A 20050-nucleotide genomic window follows, 5' to 3' on the forward strand; every position below is an offset into this window, starting at 1 on the left:
ATAATACCTCACATTTCAGTATAAGCTATGCAACCGACATTGTATTAAGCACTTTACGTACATTATCTTATTTATTCTTACCAAATCCTGTGAGGTAGAAACTATTATTTTTCCTATTTTGTAGATGAAGAAACTGAGGCTCAGACAGGTTAAATAACTTACTAGGGTTATACAGCTAATAAGTGAAGCGACCCAGAGTTTGAAACCAGACCGCCTGACTGTAGCGCCTGTGCTATTAGCCACAGCGTAACAGGACAGGGATAAACTAGGCTTGTCCACCACGTTAAGTAGTCAGCATGGCTGGTGACTCAGTTGTGGACAGTAATGAGTAACTGCAAGTAGAAGTAGCAGCAGAGAATTGCCGCTGTCATGATTTGGTTGAAGAAGTTGTGTATGGAAGGATGTGTCCCTGATTTTTTTCTGTCTTTCCACTAGATTATGAATTCTGTAGAAGGATGATGTGGTTCATATATGAATTGTTTATGACAAAATAATGGAAGTTCAAAATCCTATTGAGATAAAAGGGGTTTCTATATTAGACCAAAAGCTCAGAAATCAGCAAGAAAAACATTAAGGCCCAAAGACATAAATGGGGAAAACAGAGACAGACAGTACCAATACAATTAAGGGATAAAGAAAATTCAGTCTTGTAAGAAATCAAATAAATGCAAATTTAATGCATAATGTGGTATGAATTTTGCCTAGTAAATTAGCAAAAATTTATAAAATGTTAATACCCAAAGCTGGCACTCTCATTCATTACTGATTGCATTTTTAAGTAGCATGTTAGAAGAATAAAATGATCCAATCAGTAAATAAATATCCGCTTTCCTGGCACTAATTCAGTAAATATGAAATGCATATACTTCTTTTTCTTACATATTAAGAAGCATATTTTATTAAGCTAATGTGCAGCAGATAAGAAAAACTCTGTATTAAATACCCTTTTTTTTAACCACAGAAGAGAATAATTAACGGCTCTTGAGCAGAAATGTTGATTCAGTATTTTCCTCAAAATTATTAACTATGAGAGATGTATTTTAATTGCCAACCCATCTCAAGCTTAACGTGCTTAATAATCTGTCAGGCATATGATTATTTATGTATGATCTTCTGGTTCTTAGGAACTTGTGTATTTTTTATATATATGAGTATTCCGTAGTTTTGCCACTGGCTTATTAAACTTGGGACTATAAATTAAGTTATTCATCCACTATTACTGCCTTTTTTTTTTTTTTTTTTTTTTTGGTGTGGGTAGGTAATTAGGTTTATTTTGTTTTTCGTGGACATACTGGGGATTGAACCCAGGACCTTGTGCATGCTAAGCATGCGCTCTACCACTGAGCTATACCCTTTCTGCCTTATTACTGACTTCTTAAGATTTGGGGAAAGTATTCTTTATTTCAGATAACTAAAGGATGATGAAATTGATTTCATTAAAAGTGTGATTTCATAGCTTTAAAATTTAGTTTATATTTATCTACTGCATAGCTATGACTGGACAAGTAACTACAGTAATAAATTATTTTACAGGTATTCACAGTTTTATATGGAAGATAGTTTTTGCCATTATAACATGTTTAACCATCACTTCTTTGATGGAAAGGTAAGAATTATGACCGTTTTCTCTCTTTTTTTATTGTGTTTCCTTCATTGTTTTTCTGGAATCCCTGAAGAACAAATGGTGGCTGTCCCACCATCTATCAATATTTATTTTTGTTTATTCACTGAGTGTGTATGGAGCATCTATAGGTGGTCAATGTTATTCATCTTTCATGACTTTTCACTGCTTTTGGGTAGAGACCCACTTTCTCACCAAGGCCCACATAGCTTTGTGTGATATGATCTCTGCCACTGTCCAGCCTGTCCTCTCCCCATTCCTGCTTTGTTGTTTGTTTTCAGGACATAGGACATTCATCTCTAACTGGCCTTTCTAACAAAGGGTTTTTTTTGCCCATGCTGTTCCCTCCACCTTCCATTCTCTCTTTGCCTTGTTCATTTCACTTCATTCTTCAGAACCCTGTTCCAAGTCACTTTCTCCAGCCTCCTCTGACCATCAGACAAGGTCAAGTTCTCCTTTGTAGATTTGTGAAACTGTAATTAAATAATTTTGTGGTTAGTTTGCTGACTGCCTTTCTGATAAATTTCATGTCCCAGTTAAGGGGATTTATGGTTTTATTAAATTAATCCTTTAAAAAATAGACAGTGTCAAGAGTGAACCCCAGTCTATGAGCTCTGGGTGATAATGATGTATCAGTGTATAAGTTCATCACTTTTAGCAAATGTCCCACCCTGGTGGGGGATGTTGATATGGGGGAGGTTATCCATTTGTTGGGCAGGGGTTATGTGGGATGTCTCTGTACCTTCCTCTCAGTTTTGCTATAAACTTAAAACTGCTCTAAAAAAAAATCTTTGAAAAAAGAGTAGCTGGAAAAAAAAACTTCTTTCAATATGATGTTAATAGTGTCATTGTGAATAAACAACATAACAAAACTGATATTTCTACTCCTAATTTGAGCTCTTTGTCAGTCCTATTACAAAGTAAAATCTGTAACCAACCAAGTAATCACACCTGGCAGGAGGTTGGCCAAAAATATTTGAAAGTATCAAGATTACTTGAAGCATGTCCATACATATATGCATATATACCAATTTTTAAAGAATTGTGGACCACGCTTAAGTATATATTGTGCTTTAAGATATTGGCTAATGATAGAATGAAAACCAAGCAAGGCTAAAAAACTAAGTCTAAATTGTTGGTTGAGATTGAAAAATGAGTCTCCTGATTTAGTAAGTGTAGCCAGTAATGTACTCCTTCCATCCATCAGTTTAGCATTTGGATACATAACTTTTCAGCAGTGAATGCCGTAAAAACTAAGTATTGAATTAATTAGCAGTTAGAATTAGATTTATCTCACTATTTCCCAAATGGGCTTCTGTGGTTGATAATCACCACGACTTGAGAACTGGTTAGATGAGCGTGAAGGAGGCCAAGGAGCTGAAAAATCCCTTGACAGCAAATGATGAGGGGTTAATCACCTCGGACAGTGACGGTGGGAAAAAGAGGAAAGACGTGGATTCTGAAGGCATTTCACAGATGGAAACAAAAAGACTTGGAGTAATCACTGTGTGTACACCTGACACTAATATATGTCATATGTCATACATCAATTAAAAAAAAAAGACTTGGTGATAAGTGTGCCGGAAGAGAAGTCAAAGATAACTTGGGGGCGTGGCCTGGATTCATCTTTCATTCTTCAAAACGGAGTAGGGACGTTTGGAAGGGAGGTTTGTAAATGTTGGGTTTGTGGGGCTGGCAGAATATCAACATGCACGTGTCCAGTGTAGCCTCTTGAAACTGTGGGGCCTTGAACTGAGGGGTGCAGTTGGTGCTGGGACACAAATGAGGAAGTAACTGAGTTTATATTATTGCTTGATGCTGCAGTAATGGGTCAGGTATTTGTTTGTTTTTAATACTGTACAATGATTTTGAACAATAACAAGAGTAAAAATACATTTAAATAACTAACAGTTGGCTAGCAATTTCATATATTCTAAGAAAGTAACATATAAATGACCTTTTTCTATGAAATTCTGTGTAACTTTTATTGAGAATTTATAGGTTTCTAGAATAAATGGTTGGAATAAGGTGCCACGACTGAGTTCCACGTACTGTTTCCCAGAAGGAAATAGTCATCCAGCCCAGGCTCTCCTTTGTCTATTTTTTAGGGGCAGTCTCTAAATAGCACTGCCGCGGTAGAAAATGACCTACAGAAAACTATCGTTTTAGTGATTTTACTATCAGCCCTTTTTCTCTCTACTTCCTGAGTCAAGGTTCTCAGTAGAGATTACCATCTACCAATCAATCACTGAAGTATTTAAGTATCTACTAGGCACATTTGAAGGTATAGGAGCCTTTGAGGTACCAGGCGCCTTTGAGGATTTAGCCTCTGCCACTACACTCTTTACAGTCCACTGGATTAAAAAGCAGGGGTTTTCTGCACAGGATTTTTTTTCATAGCAAATAATACAGTCTTTCAGGTAATAAAAAATGCCACATGACTTAATGGTAAAGGTGGTTAAGGTGTGTAGAGACGGTGGCTATTTAAGATACCAAGCACTTTTTTCATAGTAACTGAGATGAAGAAAACAGTTAAGTTACTGTCAATACTGGTGGCATAAGCAAGCATCTGTTTCTCATAAGTGGTCAGCATGAGGACCCCAGCACTCAGGATGGGACCCTCCGCCATTGATTCTTACCTGGAAAAGATATTCTGTAATGTTTTATAAATTTGGTTAAGAGTTCAGGCCTCGCTTACTTATTTATTTTCTTTTTTCTACTTCTAACTCTAAGGAATTTGAAGGTTTTTCAATAACATCATCTGTACTTTTAGTCCTTGTTCGTGTAGGCAGGTTAAGGAAGTGCCGGGCAGCACTTGAAAAATGATTAACCTTCTTGACACCATCCTTCGCTGTAGGACTTCCAGCAGGAAGTTAATAAAGACTTTCCTAGAGAAAAGGGATTAGGATGTTATTTATGATTTATCCTTTCATCAACTGGATCTTTTAAGTTGATTTACTACTAGAACAATATATTTTTATTATAAAGTACATGCAGGTTTTTTAAAGTTTTGATGCTATTAAGCTTTAAAATCTTATGCCATTTTGTATACCGTAGGGTTGATTTGCTTATATAGATAAGTACTTGAAAGCAACTACAAAATCAGTCAATACTGGAGCTAGTATTATAGCTCTGTCTCTTACTGATTTCTCCCAAAGCAGAAAGTGATAAATATCCTGGATAGTTTTTAATGTTAACCTTGTAGTTACTAAAAACACTTCAATCAGTTTGTTGGGAAAGTGTGTTAATAGCATGGTCGCATGGCCTGGATAAGCTGTTATTTGTGAACTTTCATTTAGTTACTTTGCATGTTCAAAAATGCCTGACTTTTACCTGGTACCCCAAAACGTGTGCATGTTTAACTGGTAATTTGTAGCTCTTATTAAACAGAACTTATGGTGGTGGACAAACCAGATAGGAAAAAATATGTCTTATTTGTCATTGTGTCTCCAGTGTTCAGCACAGCCCCTGTTTCTGTTTATTGAATTGAATTTAGCATTTTAGATAGTCTTCATGGGTAATGAGTTTCTCTTTTTTAGGTTACTAAATTTAGTTTGCTAATTTAACCATTTGAAATGTGTAGTCCTCTGATAGTGATGGTGTTTGAATTTGCAATTCTAAAAACCCACTTATCATGGAACCCAAAGATAAAATCTTATGGGGGCTGAATGAGAGAGGCTTTGGGATGTCACTGAGGGACTCTGGGTGAAGTTTCAGTGTGAAGTGTGAACCTAATGCATTCTCCTCCGAATAGGATGAAGTGCCTTCCTCTAGTCCTAATTTAGAAATGAATTTTTATTTGTTCCAGGCTGCCCTTGAAGTATGCAGAACATTTTTACAGGAAGATAAAGGTGAAGGAGTCATTATGGTGACAGATCCTCCTTTTGGTGGCTTGGTTGAACCTCTGGCTGTTACATTCAAGAAGTTAATTGCTATGTGGAAAGAAGGTCAAAGCCAAGGTGTATAATTTATTACTTACTGCAAAATAAACATGTATCTATGTATCTACTTCCTGTCAAATATTAGCAGAGCTCAGTGAATCAGAGCACCTGATAAAATATAGTATGTCTTAGGTTCTCTTCTTTTTAAAAAATAGGCTTATTTGATGATGTGGCAAACTTTATCATCATGGTACACTTCATATTATTCTAATCATGTTTTCTTAAAATGGCTCATAGGTAAAATACTTGTTTTTGGTGGGCATATGAAGAATAATAGTGAACTGTTGACATTTATTCAATATTTACTGAATGACCACTATGTTCCAGGTACGGTTTAGGTGCTGGGAATGGAGTAGTGAACAAGACAGACACTCATCTCTGCTCTCATGGGCCTTATATTCCCTCTTCCTTAAGTCTTACCCAGAACTCAAAGAGGACACCCAGCTTCTGGGCCACAGCTCTAAACTGTGCCAAGATTTGTGTGGGAAGGTTGCACGTCTGGGAACCTAACAGTGGTTATCAGTGACACGTGGATACCTGACCTTAGAAGTGGGTTAATGACTGGGGGATATTCAGTTTAAAGTGGCTTAGGACTTCAAAGTATTTTATGTAATTATCTAATTAGTCGGTACGATCATTTTTTAGCTTCTAGTTTGCAAGTTAATAAATTGTAAGATTGTCAGGAATTTGTGATCAAGCTTCTCCATTAATTGTGCCACATAAACAGTGTGCTTTGGGACAGAATGCAAATGAAATCTAAAACACGACTCGTGGTGTTAAGTATCCCACTTATTTTTGGTTCTGAAGTCTACTTACCAGAGTGGATAAAGTCGTTGTTGGGGAAGCAATAAAGAGCTTTGTGGGCTTGCGTTCAATTTTGCTGCTTATTAGCTGCATGAATTTGAACAAATTGCTTAAATTTTGCATCTTCATTTTCCCCATCTGTAAAATGGGATTACTGTATTACTATCTAACTCCAGGGGTTATTGTAAGGAGATAACATGTAGAAAGTGCCTAGCATTGTGCTCAGTCTATTCCAGGTGCTGTGTTAGTCATAGCTGTGTCCCCTGTCTCTCGTAAAAACTAATTTTGATAAAATTGTTCATAAGAATCTTCCATGATTCAGAAAAGATGGTTTCATCCCTGAAAACTGGTATGATGAGTGGTGGCAGAGCTAGGATTCAGACCTAAAGCCTTCTGCCTTCTGGTCCAGGATTCCTGCCACCACATCATGACCACCTTTGTGTTTCCAAGTGATGCTCATTTTTAATTTCCCACCTTTTTTGTAGTATCTTTTTTCTAAATTTTTTTTTGAGGGGGAGGAAATCAGGTTTATTTATTTATTTAATGGAGGTACTGGGGATTGAACCCAGGACCTTGTACATGCTAAGCATGTGCTCTACCACTGAGCTATACCCTCCCCCTAATATCTTTTGCCTTTACCTAGACTATAGTGATATGCATGTAAAGATCACTTCTATATACCCTGTGTTGCTGTGTTTAGGTATAAAAGAACATTTCCATTGACTTTTGGCAGAGGTCAAGTTGTAAATGGCACTCTGGTTAATAGTCTCTCCTTTGTATGATTTAAATGTATTGAAAGGTTATAATTTCTCCCAATACCAGATGTTTTTCAGTTATAGCTATCTAATTTATTTTTTCTCTAATAATAGTCTTTTATTTTCTTTTCTCTTTTTTTGTGATCCATTAGAAAACAATCGCAAAGAACTACCTATATTCTGGATTTTCCCCTATTTTTTTGAATCCCGAATTTGTCAGTTTTTCCCAAGCTTCTGCATGCTGGATTACCAGGTATAGTAAATATTCTGTTTTCTGGCACGGTTGGGAATGGATACTCTGCTTAAATAAATACTCTGATAAGATATCCATCAATTTTAGTAAATGCAAACACTATAAGCTGTATGAAACTCTAAAACTGTATCACATGGAACTTAGTGCAGTGGTTCCTAAAATGTCCATAATCCCTAAGGTGCTTATTAAAAATATAGATTCTTAGGCAAAATAAACCTGCTAAATCAAAATCAGGGGATAACGCCCCAAGAAGAAAATATTTTACCAAGCATTCCAGGTGGTTGTGAAGTGCAGCAGGTTTTAGACCAAATGACTTGATCTCTTACCATCACTGGAAAGTTGTGGTGTCCCAGGAGCATCGTTAGGGGTGTGGGTCTTCTCTGTTCGGACGCTGTAGAGAAGTAAGTCGCTTTTTCTGGTGGGTAGAATGTCATGTACGCTTTACTCTGCTGCTCAGAGGATGCACGGAGCTCTAAGGACGAGTGTGCCCACAGTCGTGGGGTGTCAGGGAAGCAGAGATGCTGAGATCTGTCTGTGAGTGTGCGTGTGCTGACTGGCGGCAGACCGACTAGACCTCCTCCTTCACATTCCTGCCGTTCAGCTCCTCTCCTGCTTAATGTCCACTCTCCTGGATTCATTTCCCCAGGTTCTGAGGTTAACCCTATTCTCACCATCACCACGTGGGGTCACCAAGTGGGCACTGCTTCCTCTTTTGTAACATTTTTGTTATCATTCAGTTGGTCCCAGAGTGGGGGTAAAACCCTTTTTGTACAGTATCTGGGACACTAAAATTAGGAAACACACTGTCTGTCCCTCAGAAGACTGTTTCATCCACATTTAGAGGTGAGTTTTCACTGTGGTCAAGAGTTTGAAATGACGAGGAGGCAAAAGAAGCAGATCCAGAATAAAGCAGATGAGGGAGATTAACGTGGAGTAACCTATTACCGTTTGCTAAGGCAACCTGTGTTACTAGGAAAGAACTTTTGGAAATATTGGAGTTTTAGTTTTGAGACTAGTTCCAAGGTCCAAGCTTATTGAAAATAATTATATAATTCAGTGCATTGGTGAAAAAGATTCTAATTAGGCCATGTGTATCAGGATGAAAACAGCAGCCTTTTCAATACAGAGAAAGCCAAACTTTGAAAAGAAAAATTAGAATAAAACCTATAAAACAAAACAAATCTTTGTTTTTCAAGATTCCTACTAAAGAGAAGGACACTACGGCCCATTTTGTGCTCAGTTGGAGAAATGGATTTTGCTGTGTCTCCTAGGATATATATGAACCTTATTTGTACCTCCCCTTTGATGACTTTTCTACTATTTTTTTTTTGAAAATTTCTCTGGACTCATTACTATTATCTTTTCTGAGCCTTTTGCATTCTTTTCTTTCTTTTGTTACTTTAACTTCATTTTGTGGTAATTTTTTTCCTTTTATATTTATTTCCTTTCATCAAATAAAAAAAGTGACAGTCTCCTCTCCTCCTGCACTGATCTTTTTCCCCAGACCTCAGTTAGGCCTTCTTTCTGACATTGCCTGAGATGATTATAAGCCCCCATGCCACAATACAGTGAAAAAAAAAAAGCCAAAGTCACTAAATCTCTTTTGGGAAATACTTTTCAGGTAAGAGGAAGGCAGAGATACTATAAATCTTCATAAAATACAAATCCTGTAGACTCTTCAGTGATAAAGTACTTGATAAGTACAGAATAAAATAGTTATCAAAGTGCTAGAAAACCAAGAGTTTTATTAAGGGTGGATTAGAAAGGAAGGGTGTGATAATGAAAAGAAATTCTGATTTAGAATCAGAAGAAGTTTGAGTCCTGACACTGCCTTTTAGAAGCTATTTAATCTTGAGGGAAGTCACTTTATCTTTCTAGGTCTCTGTTTCCTTACCTATAAAATAAAATGATTGAACCAGAAAAGGGATGGCAGATAAGTTTCACTTTTACAGCTAAGCCTGATAAATTGGTAATGACTTTCTGGAGAATTTGTTGAGAACCCCAGGTTCAGTGGCAGAGAGTAGTGTGATTGGTTAGTGATGTCTGCCAGAGGGTCAGGGTCAGGGTCAGGGAATGGTGGCATTCAGGTCCTGTATTTACCATATCTGAACTAGCTCATCATTTCTCTTCCACCTTGAACACACTATGATCTCTTGTTTCTACTTAATCTGGGCCATATATCTGGATTGTTAAAACTAGAGGTCTTTGCTTTTTTTTTTTTTTAAATCTATCTTTTAACAAATCATCCTGTTTAGAAAACATTTTTGAGGCTGGTTTCATTTTCAGAAATGAAGATATTTTGACAAGAATTTCTGAGAAATGATCGTAAATTATAAGATGACAAGTGAAATTCTCAAAACTCAGTGTATAATAAACATTTAATAAACATAAAACAATGATTTGAAGTAACAAGAGGAATAACACACACATTTATGTATGTGTGTGTATATGCATATATGATATTTAAAATAAGAGGTTACATGGGATATGGGGAATGTGACTAAAAGACCTTATTGCTATGGTAGAAGTTGGTCGATGGAGCTGAAAAGTTCACTTGGGATCTTTTGAATATACTGAAATTAAACAGAATACAATGTAGGTAGTTATGAAAATACAAGTATGTACTCTCTTTTATTTAATCTTTGCTTCCCAGCATGATACCTGGAGCATAGTAGGCGCAGAATAAATGTTTGTTGGCTTGAATGTCTTGGTTTCCATATAACTAGTTTCAGTCTCGTGTTGCAGAAGTAATTTGCGTATAGATAAAATTAAAAGTTAGGAATTGCAGAGATTTTGTGCTTTCCCTCATTTCTATACAGTACTTCATCACATTAATCAGTTCCATGGGAGAAATTTTCTATTTGAAAATGCTTCTCATCATCATCGTGAGTGAAATGTCAGGGATAATGATGGGAAAATGGTGTATCAGCTCTACCACTAGTGATATGCAATTTGCAAAATTGTGTTTGCTTTACAGCACTTCCATAGGAGGTTTATTTGTGTGGATGAAGCTATGAAATATGGATGCATGTTAGAGGTACATTAATTTACCCTAGCAGCATGCATTTTACATACCATATGTTTATAGTTAATTAGCACAACAAACCCACATTTAAAAATAATAATAATCTCAATTAGGTTATGCAAAATCAAGTAATCAACCACCTTCCTGACACATGCATTCTCTGACTCCTTGGGTAACCGTAAAGAAACTGTTCTTTTTTTTCCCCCTCTCTTCCATCTGCTATCTATTATATTGCATGGAATATTCCATTTACTAAAAATCTTTCTAAGATACTCTTTTCCAGCATTTGAAAATCTTTATAAGATTCTCTCGGGAAGAATTTTTTTCTTATGACACTCATAAATGTTCAAAATATCTTTGTTGAATTTAATAAGGTGCTATATATTTACTGAGTACATAGAGGGGGTGCATTAGGGAAAATTATGAATTTGTCATTTTAAAAGAAAACTACTTAAGGCACTATTTTAAAGGTGATTTTGTAGTAAAATCTACTTTTGTATCTTAGCCTGTAATAGGTAACATATATTCATAGAATTTTAAATTTGGAAAGAAGCATAGAGGTAACGTAGGCTAACTTCCCAGTGTAATAATCCTCTCCACTAAATTCATGACAAGCAGTCACCCAGCCTCACTTGAATGCTTTCAGTGAGCAAAGTCCTACAGCCTTACAAGGCAACTCAATTTATTTAATAGCTCTAATCGTTAGAAAATTTTCTCATATGGAGATAAAATATGCTCCCTATTAACTTCTAACCATTGGACCTACTTCTATTTTCCGAAGCAATAAAAGAGTAAGTCTAATTTCTATTCCACATGACACGCTTTCTGTTATCAAATAGCCATCTGATCCTCCCTGTCTTCTCTTTTCTGAATAAACACTCCCAATCTGTTAAACTATCAATCCTTTTTATTCCCATTACTTTCAATAGAAATGAACTGGTTTTATTAATGATTCTCTTAAAATGTAGCAACTGAATGCAAGGCTTCGGATGTGCTCTAACCTCCTCTCCTCTCCGCGTTCTGATGCTACACTTCTGTGTAAGCACTGAGCTGTTACATCGCTATGCTAGACTGCGGACTCACCATGCCGACCTGTGCGTGTTCATTGTGCAGAACATCCTCGGAGTTTTTTCCCCACTGCTGAAGCTTATTAATGAGTCTTCCTAAATTTGTTCACCTGTAAATCTAGCAGGCATTGGCATGGCCATTGGGAGAGCTTGGGAATCTCCCATTCAAGTCCTCTCTTTCCATTGCCACCAAATCCTTACATTTTTGTAGTTCTCTCATGAAATAGCTAGCTTGCAAGCCAGTTCTGTTGTAAATTCTTAAGAGTAATCTGATTTAGAATCCAAACAATTCATAACAACTTACTCGAAAGTTGGGATCTATCTGTATTAACCTTATAAAAATCTCATGATAGTCCTGTGTGTAATTAAATCAGTGGTGCTCAAACTTTAGTGTGCCAGGAGGGCTTGTTAAAAATACAGGTTGCTGGGCCCCGCCCCCAGAGTTTCTGTGTTCTTAAGCCCTAGGTGGGGCAAGAATTTGCATTTCCAACAAGATCCCAGGTAATGCTGGTGTTGCTGATTCAGGCACCACACTGTGAGAATTAGTGATCTGAAGGAAGACGGACTTAGTGGCCAGATGGGTTCATAGCAGGTTGAAAACCAGATTGAGACTGTGTGTAGATGATAGGGTGGGAAAGGAGACGGGAGCAAGAAGCTAGTAGAAATCATGCTTGTTGGCTTCATTTTACTTTCCAGATAATCTGCTGAAATGGAAAGTTGAGTTAGGGGTCTTGAGGAGAGAGGTAAACATTTGAAATAGTCATGGTGGGGAGAACAGCTATAGGTTACGAGTCTCCCTCTGCATCTCCATCCTTCCATCTCTACGATGTGCTGGGCCCTGAACTCTGGGCTTTTACATACGTTGTCTCATGTAACTTTCACAGCAGCTCTAAGGTAAGTATCAGTAACCTCTTTTTTCCAGGTGAAAATGATGCAAACTTGCCTGAGGTCACATAACAAGTGAGTGACAGAGAGCCCCTGCCTGGCCCCCAAATCTGGCTCTGTTGGAGAGTAATGTTGGAGGGCCAAACTGAGGCTGCACTGAGCCTTGGGGAGCAGAAAACTGACATGCAGTGAATTTCACACACACAAAAATGAGAAGCCCTAACCAAGTTGTCACAGATCTTCAAAGGTGGAGTTTTTTTAAACACCGATAGCTAAAATCTTAATTACATAATAGCCTTTATTGCAGAGTCTAGTTGCGTTGGATAAAAGATTAGAGTTGTTCTCTTACCTAGGGGTAGCATGAATTTGTCATAACAAATTTTACCTTTTTTATAATGAAATTTGGCTGCCCACAGAGGCCTCTCCAAGGCTGACTATAAACTCTTGCTTTTAAGAATTTCTTATTCAATACTTTGATTTGATTTGTTTCTTGGCATCACTTTGTTCATTTATTGGCTAAAGAGTCTGAACAAATGTTGACTCTTTTGAGAAATGTTTCTTTTTAAATTTTTTTTAACTTTCTAGGTAGATTATGATAATCATGCACTTTATAAACATGGAAAGACAGGACGGAAACAGTCTCCTGTGCGTATTTTCACCAATATTCCACCCAACAAAATAATCCTTCCTATTGAGGAAGGGTACAGGTAAGATCACAGTGGGACCTTGAAATACATAAGTCCCTGAAAATAAAGTTCCATATATCTAACCCCAAAATGCTTTTAATATTGACTCATTTAATTCTTCTGTTACTTTTAAATTTGGCCTATAATGTTATATTGAATTTAATTTGAATTACACCCAATTTTTCTAACAAATCCCTTGTGAACTTTTATCTACTGTGTGAATCTCAATAAGTACATGCAGCTGATTTCTCCACATCTTTACTTTCTCCTTAGATTTTGCTCTCTCTGTCAGCGATACGTTTCTCGAGAGAATCAGCACTGTGAACACTGTAATTCTTGCACATCCAAGGTATAGTTTTCTTTAGAATTAACTCAAATATATTAGTTTTACTCAAATATATCAGTTTTATTTTAGTTTACTAGTTTCATTGCATTTGTTTCCTATTGTTTTGTTAACATTATAACTTGTGTTAATGTATTATTGTTTATTAATTATCCTTTAAAACAATATTTTTTCTCTAATTATAAAGCACAGCAAGCTTTTAAAAATACATAGTTGCCTTCATCATCATTAACAATTATTTGAGTTATTTTTATACGGTACTGTATGACTGCTAAAATTATTAGTGTTTCAAATAAGGCACTAAATGAGGGCTAAATACTGTTCAGGGCAAAATTAAGATGTTTTCAAATAAGGCATTGAACTATTTGATACCATCACTGTTCTGATGAAGTAATAATTAATAACATGCTCCGTGCACTTTTTATGTGCCAAGCCCTATCCTCAGAGCTGTTCATGGACTAACTTATTTACTCAGACAGCCCTGGTAGGTAGGGCTTTTTACAGATGAGGAAGGACCACAGGGGACACACTTCCTAGTCATTTTTTAGGAAGGTGGAATCACCCTCAGGTTACTCTGTTATTTTAACTAAGTCTAGTCAGAAAGAACATGTGAAGTTTAGTTGACTAATAAGCACATAATATTCTCCAAAGAAAAGGCTGTATTTTTATACCTATTGGAAAGTACATTTTTCATAACTTTATAATTTCATTACTGGTTATACTGGTTTTTAACTATTGTAACACATCTGATTATATTTATTTCCAATTGGTTTAGAAATTAATCTGTTATTCTTCATTTAAAAAAATTATGCCCAGATTTTACAAAGTTCAAATGAGGAAAACAGTTTTATTATTTAGAGATGCACACATAAGTGGTAAAAATAAACAAAAGCAAGGAAGTGACCATCACACAAACCAGGATCGGTGTTTCTCAGTAAGGAAGGAGGAACGCTGGACTGGGAAGGGGCGTGTGGGGAAATGTCTAGGGGCTGATGGTAATCTGTCTCTTGACCTATTGGGTTCATCCATGTTCACTTTATAATACTCATTAAACTGAATATATCTTTTTTTAAGCATTTTTATTGATTTATAATCATTTTACAATGTTGTGTCAAATTTCAGTGTAGAGCACGATTTTTCAGTATACATTTTTTTCTCTATGAGCTACCATAAGATCTTGTGTGTATTTCCCTGTGCTATACAGTATAATCTTGTTTATCTATTCTACAATTTTGAAATCCTGTCTATCCCTTGAATATATCTGTTTCATGCACTTCTCTAAGTATGTTTTATTTCACAGTTTTAAAGTTACCCAAATAGTAACCTGTAATCTCTATCCTTCTAAATTACAATAAGTTCTCAAGTATGAGTGTTACAAAGGATTATGCCAGATAGACACATACAAATTATGAATCATTAATTCTCTTGAAATTTTTCCTCCTTTATGCAAATTGTGTTCCTTGATCTGGAGTGGACTTTAAAGATCATTTAGCTAAATCCCCCAGTTTTAGCATTAAGGAAATTGGGGCCCATCAAGAAGAGATTTGGGTTGAGTGGAGAAATGCATAAATTAAAATCAAAGTATTTAATTGTAAAGCCCAGGAAAGTGAGAAATAAGGAATGAATAATTTACACAGATTTTTAATAAGACATTTTAATTTTTAATTGTGGAACTTGATTTTTAATGACAAATTAAACATACTTTAAAAATTGTTTTTGTAGGATGGCAGGAAATGGAACCATTGCTTTCTCTGCAAAAAGTGTGTGAAGCCTTGTAAGTATTTAAGCTTTAGTGTTTGAGATCTTACGGAAACATTTGTTTTTCTTCAGCTAAACAGGATTTTTATGTAACTATATTTATGAAAGAAAAAATTAATATAGAGACTTGCATTAATTTACTAGCTTTTTAATTTTTACAATTACCAAAACGTATGTGAGAGACATGACTGCTACCCTGTTGCAATGTGGCATTTGGTTTGGTTTATTTTAACAGGGTTTTGTATCATTCAGCTGGTCCCCATTGTTTTGGTGGCTCTAAGCTCAGGACTCACTGAGGAAGGGCTGAATTTGTTCATGAATCAGAAAGAAGTTAGCTGGTTTACATGGGATTCCAACCTTATAACATTGGCCTCTTTGGCCAAATTATAACTAGCTGTGCAAAGCTGTCACAGTATTTGAGGTAAACATTATTCAGGCTTCCTTATCATAAAGGTTAATCAAATGAAAAATTATATTAAATGAACCTCTTCTAAAACCTAATTTTTATTTTACAGCTTGGATCCACTGTGACGTTTGCAATCACTGTGCTCTTCCAGATCATTCTTGCGAAGGTCCTAAAGATGGCTGCTTTATTTGTGGTGAATTAGATCATAAACGTAGTACTTGTCCTAACATCTCTACATCTAAGAAAGCGGACAAGTTAGTTGAATTTTTTTGTTTATTAGAAGAAACATTTTCCTTGTGTATTTGTACAGAGCAATCCAAAGAAGTATGCAATAATTGGAGGATTCGGGAGTGCTAAATTAATTGGTGCTTTCCCTATTATGTATTATTTGCATAGATGGGGGAGGGAGGATATGAAGATGAGTCAAAGACCTTAAAATTTTACAGAGAGGACATGAAGATAACCAAAATACAAGGTAGAAAGTGTCTAACTTCCTATATAATATGATTTATATAATACAGTTGTATAATTCGAAGCAAAGTTATACCAATGACAACAGCATACTTAGAAAAACCACTGCTGTTTTCAACTGGGCTAACTTGAATGATTGCACTTTTACCTTTTAAATTAATGGGATGATAGGTACTGTGTCCTCTTGTTTTACTCATGTGAAAACCAGGTATCCAGGTTTAACATTGTATGAAAATTGAGATCAGGATGTAAGTTTTGAGCTATCATATGACTTGTGATGAAGAAAAAACATCTGTTAGTGTTAGGAGTGTCTGATGCTTTAGTAAATACTCATGATTGTGTTAGGATTCTTTTCCATTTATTTGTTTATTTTTGGTTTTTTTGGTCAGTGGAAATTATTTTTTCCATTAAAGCCCAGCCATTTGAATCCTGCCTACTATTTAAAAGTGCCTTTTCCATTACTTTTTATCAGATTTACTTTAAATAATTATTTCCACCAAGTAATCCAGGGCAGAAGTGGAATTTTAAAAAATTAATTAAAGAGGTATATTAAAGGCTCAGAAAATATTTTTCCTTATGAATCTTCAGGAATAGAATACAACCCAATAAAGTGTTGGACTGGGTTTGTTGCACTATTTACAGTGTAATTCTGGTTGCAAAAAGGAATTAGTAACATGCTTAGTCTTTGATTCTGTGATCTTGTGACACATGGAAACTGAATTTGCATTTTGGTAATATATTGTAGGCTCTTCATTGGTTGTTAAATAGCCCTGGCTAGTCTATTTGTTAGTAATACATTGTTTTCATTGAGGGAAGTCAGCTAGTATCTTTTAGATTTTTTTCAAGTTTAATTCAAAGAGCAAACCCCTTCGGATGTGGTATACCTGATAATTCTTAAATAGCATTACTTTCTTCTCTCAGAGAAGACGCCTAAACTTCTGTTAACAGTTATCATTAGGTGTTGTTTTCAAAAAAATTTTTTAATGAAATGGACAAGGTAAAATTTTTTCTTTATAATAGTAAAAAATAATTTTAATAGCTTTTTTTTTTTTAGCATATACGGTGTAAAAGAGCTTTTCATCTTAAGTGTTTTATAGTCTTACGATAATTTGTTTTTCTTTGGTATTAATTTTCTTTTGCTTGTGAACTGGAATGATGCTGGCTCCCTCTTGTGGCTAGAGCTCATTTTATCGGTTATACAAATACATATCCTTTAGAGGACAAATACTAGGTCAGTTTAATTTTAAGGCAAAATAAAACAATTGATTTACTCAGTTTATCACTGTTGAAGGACTTTAGCCATTAAGAGATTATACTTAATTAAATTTGCTAAATAATCACTAACCAGGATATTCTCCTGCTTTTAAAAAATGGCTGGAGGGAAAGGAGATTTAAATAACATGTGCAAAACATTATAAAGGTGACTGTTTTATTTTGAACTGATGGGATGCCCCAGACCATAGTGCAGAACCTTAAATATGGAAAAGTATAAAGTTGTCAGGCAAAATTCTGAATACTAGTCATGTGTAGCTGCTAATAATAGCTAATAGTTATTTAATGATTACTACATGCTTAGCATTGTACATACGTGAATAATTCATAGTAGAGTACGTAGTATCGAGGGAATTAGAGCACAAGTCCCTGAATCAAGCTGGTTCTGCTGCTTCCTCACTGGATGATTTCATAGCCTCAGTTTCTTAACCTAAAGAAAACTTGGGGGAAAGAAAGGGAAGGGTGACATCTGCTTTTCCAGCTCCCTGAAGTTGAAGATTGTACCCATTCATTTTTGCATTCCCAACACTCAACATAGATGCTGAGTGAACAGAAAGTGAGGCCTGCGTTTGGTCCACTAGGAGATTATATCTTGGTTATGATGCTTCTTTCCCGGCTTTTGGTCCTGGGAAGATCAAGAAGTTTTTCCTGAGGACCTGTGGTAGTTTAGGAGAAGTGAATCTAATGGTTGATGTGGCTGGGCAGCCATGGCAGCTGTCCAGGTTTGCCGTGCCGGCAGCCCGGCCCATCCCTTTGTTCATGGTATGGTACCTGGCATGATTCTGCTAGCTTGGAGAAAGTGAGTGAACAGACCAGTGATCTTTCTCAGCTGCAGATTGCCTGTAAGTTCAGTGAGCACCAGCAGCAGAGGATCTGTTTTTTTTTCCTGGTGTGGTTTAGTGTTTTTTAGAGAGTGAGTTCCAGCTTTTTCATGTTGAAGCTAGTCTTCAAGAAGACAGAGACCACAAAACATGGACATTCTCTATGGCACCTGTCAGGACTTAGATCTCCTGAGGAAGGGAAAATTAGTTTTAGGACTGTAAGACGGGCCTCTTTAAGCGTCGTCAGTCTTTCCCATTGTGTTATTTCATTTTTCTACCACTGCTAACTGCCAGTGTATCGGTCTTTTTTCTGAAAAATGTAATTCAGGGATTTGGAGATTGAAGTGCTGCTGAGTTGAGCATTACAGATGTACCAAAACAAACAAACAAACAAACAAACAAAAACAAACCCAAAAAACTATCAACAACAGAAAACCTCCCAACTCATTGACTTGACTATTTACCTCTGTGGTGTATTTGTCCTGAATAGATTGTTCTAAATCTGTAGTAGCCATCTGTCAAAGGAATTTCTTTTCCCAAACATTTTGCTTGGTCAGGTCTCTATCTCCTTGTTATTATGGTTAGGATTCTGAGGATTTATGCGTATAATACAGTACATTCTTTCCCTTCTGTTTTTTTTTTTTTTAATTTGGTTAGCTAGTTAATTAAACTTCAACATAATTACATAATTCACTGTGCTCATTCTACAAAATAATTTAGCACCTTGTTTTTCAGAGCTGTCAGAAAGCAGAAGCAAAGAAAAAGCAATAAGATGAAAATGGAGACCACTAAAGGACAGTCCATGAATCATATATCTGTTACAAGGAGGAAGAAAAGGAGAGAAAGAGCCCATCAATATCTTTGCTCTTAAATGTCCAGTGACTTGAGAATAAGAAAGATTTACAGTCCAACCTTTGATGCCATTTTCTGAAAGTGCCACGCCGGACTTAAATTCTGTAGCTTTCAAAGGTATGCACCTTTCTAAGCTTGAGAACAGGCAAGTGGTATTTGCTGGTTTATAGACCCCCCAGCAGCCCCTCGGGAGACCTGGGGACTTGTTCCATCCTTAGCTGGTTTACTAGCTCTCTCTGCTTTTCTTCTTCTTAAATCTCTTCCAGTTGTATTGTTTTAGCCTCTTTTATATGAAGAATGGGCATAGAATATTCTTTTGCAGAAAGAAGAAAATGAAGATGAAAACCTAAAGCTTTGTTTGTATTGAACAGAGGAGTAGGTTAAGTTAGATATTTTAAATTAAATATTAAAATATTGTAAAATAGCTTAAGCCCCACTTGTAAAGAGAAATATAATATATAATTTTTTAGCCAGAATCTGAAGATGATGGAAAGAATTTTGACAAAGGCAGTCTAAAGATATAAAGATTATGATTATGGTTATATTATTATTAAATATTTATTTTTCAAATACTTTTTGCAGTTGTCCTTTGATGGTATAGAATCACCTAAATGTTTGTTGAATGACTGAGGTGTTTGGAATTATGACCTGCTCTGACATCTCAGTGTCTTTTAAGCTAGGCAGTGCATTTCTCTCTTTGTAAAAGTGGTAGCAGGAGGCAGGATACTTTGGTGACTGGGACTCTTCACTCTGATTTTCACACTTCCTGGTTGTATGTCCTTGGCCAGGTCATTCACTCTCTAGAAGCCCCTAACTCTTCATTATTATAATGGTGACAATAATATTCACACTTGGGTTTGTTTTGTGATTAAATTAAATGGGGCGCATGTGCCTGGTTCTCAGTTCTCCTGTTACTGGTGAGAAGTGAATCAGATGTCCACGGAGCACTGGTGTTAATCACCGGTCCCTGGGTGGTCCAGGATCATGGTGCTGAAGGGAGTAGTTTGGACAAACAGCTCATCTCCCTATTTCTCTGCTAGGTATCTGACATTATCTGCTTAAGCTTGAATAAAGTCTTGAATGGCTTGCA

At 36.1% G+C, this 20050-nt stretch overlaps 1 protein-coding gene across 5 annotated transcripts in view; it reads left to right on the forward strand.

The window, feature by feature from the left end:
- The window catches only part of ZCCHC4 (zinc finger CCHC-type containing 4), a 42477-nt gene extending 22427 nt beyond the window's left edge, over positions 1–20050 (forward strand). For 4 of the 5 annotated variants that reach the window (XM_032495146.1, XM_032495138.1, XM_032495162.1 and 1 more), the window contains 8 exons: positions 1534–1606; positions 5430–5580; positions 7274–7374; positions 12937–13058; positions 13311–13386; positions 15103–15154; positions 15654–15798; positions 18844–20050. In XM_032495146.1, coding sequence (XP_032351037.1) covers positions 1534–1606; positions 5430–5580; positions 7274–7374; positions 12937–13058; positions 13311–13386; positions 15103–15154; positions 15654–15798; positions 18844–18979 — 856 coding nt within the window. In that variant the 3' untranslated portion in view covers positions 18980–20050. Of the gene's footprint in view, positions 1–1533; positions 1607–5429; positions 5581–7273; positions 7375–10351; positions 13059–13310; positions 13387–15102; positions 15155–15653; positions 15799–18843 lie in introns of those variants that run through there. The other variant, XR_004325331.1, reaches the window with a different exon arrangement.

This window comes from Camelus ferus, chromosome 2 (assembly GCF_009834535.1).
Source record: "Camelus ferus isolate YT-003-E chromosome 2, BCGSAC_Cfer_1.0, whole genome shotgun sequence".
In the NCBI taxonomy this organism is placed as follows: Eukaryota; Metazoa; Chordata; class Mammalia; order Artiodactyla; family Camelidae; genus Camelus; species Camelus ferus.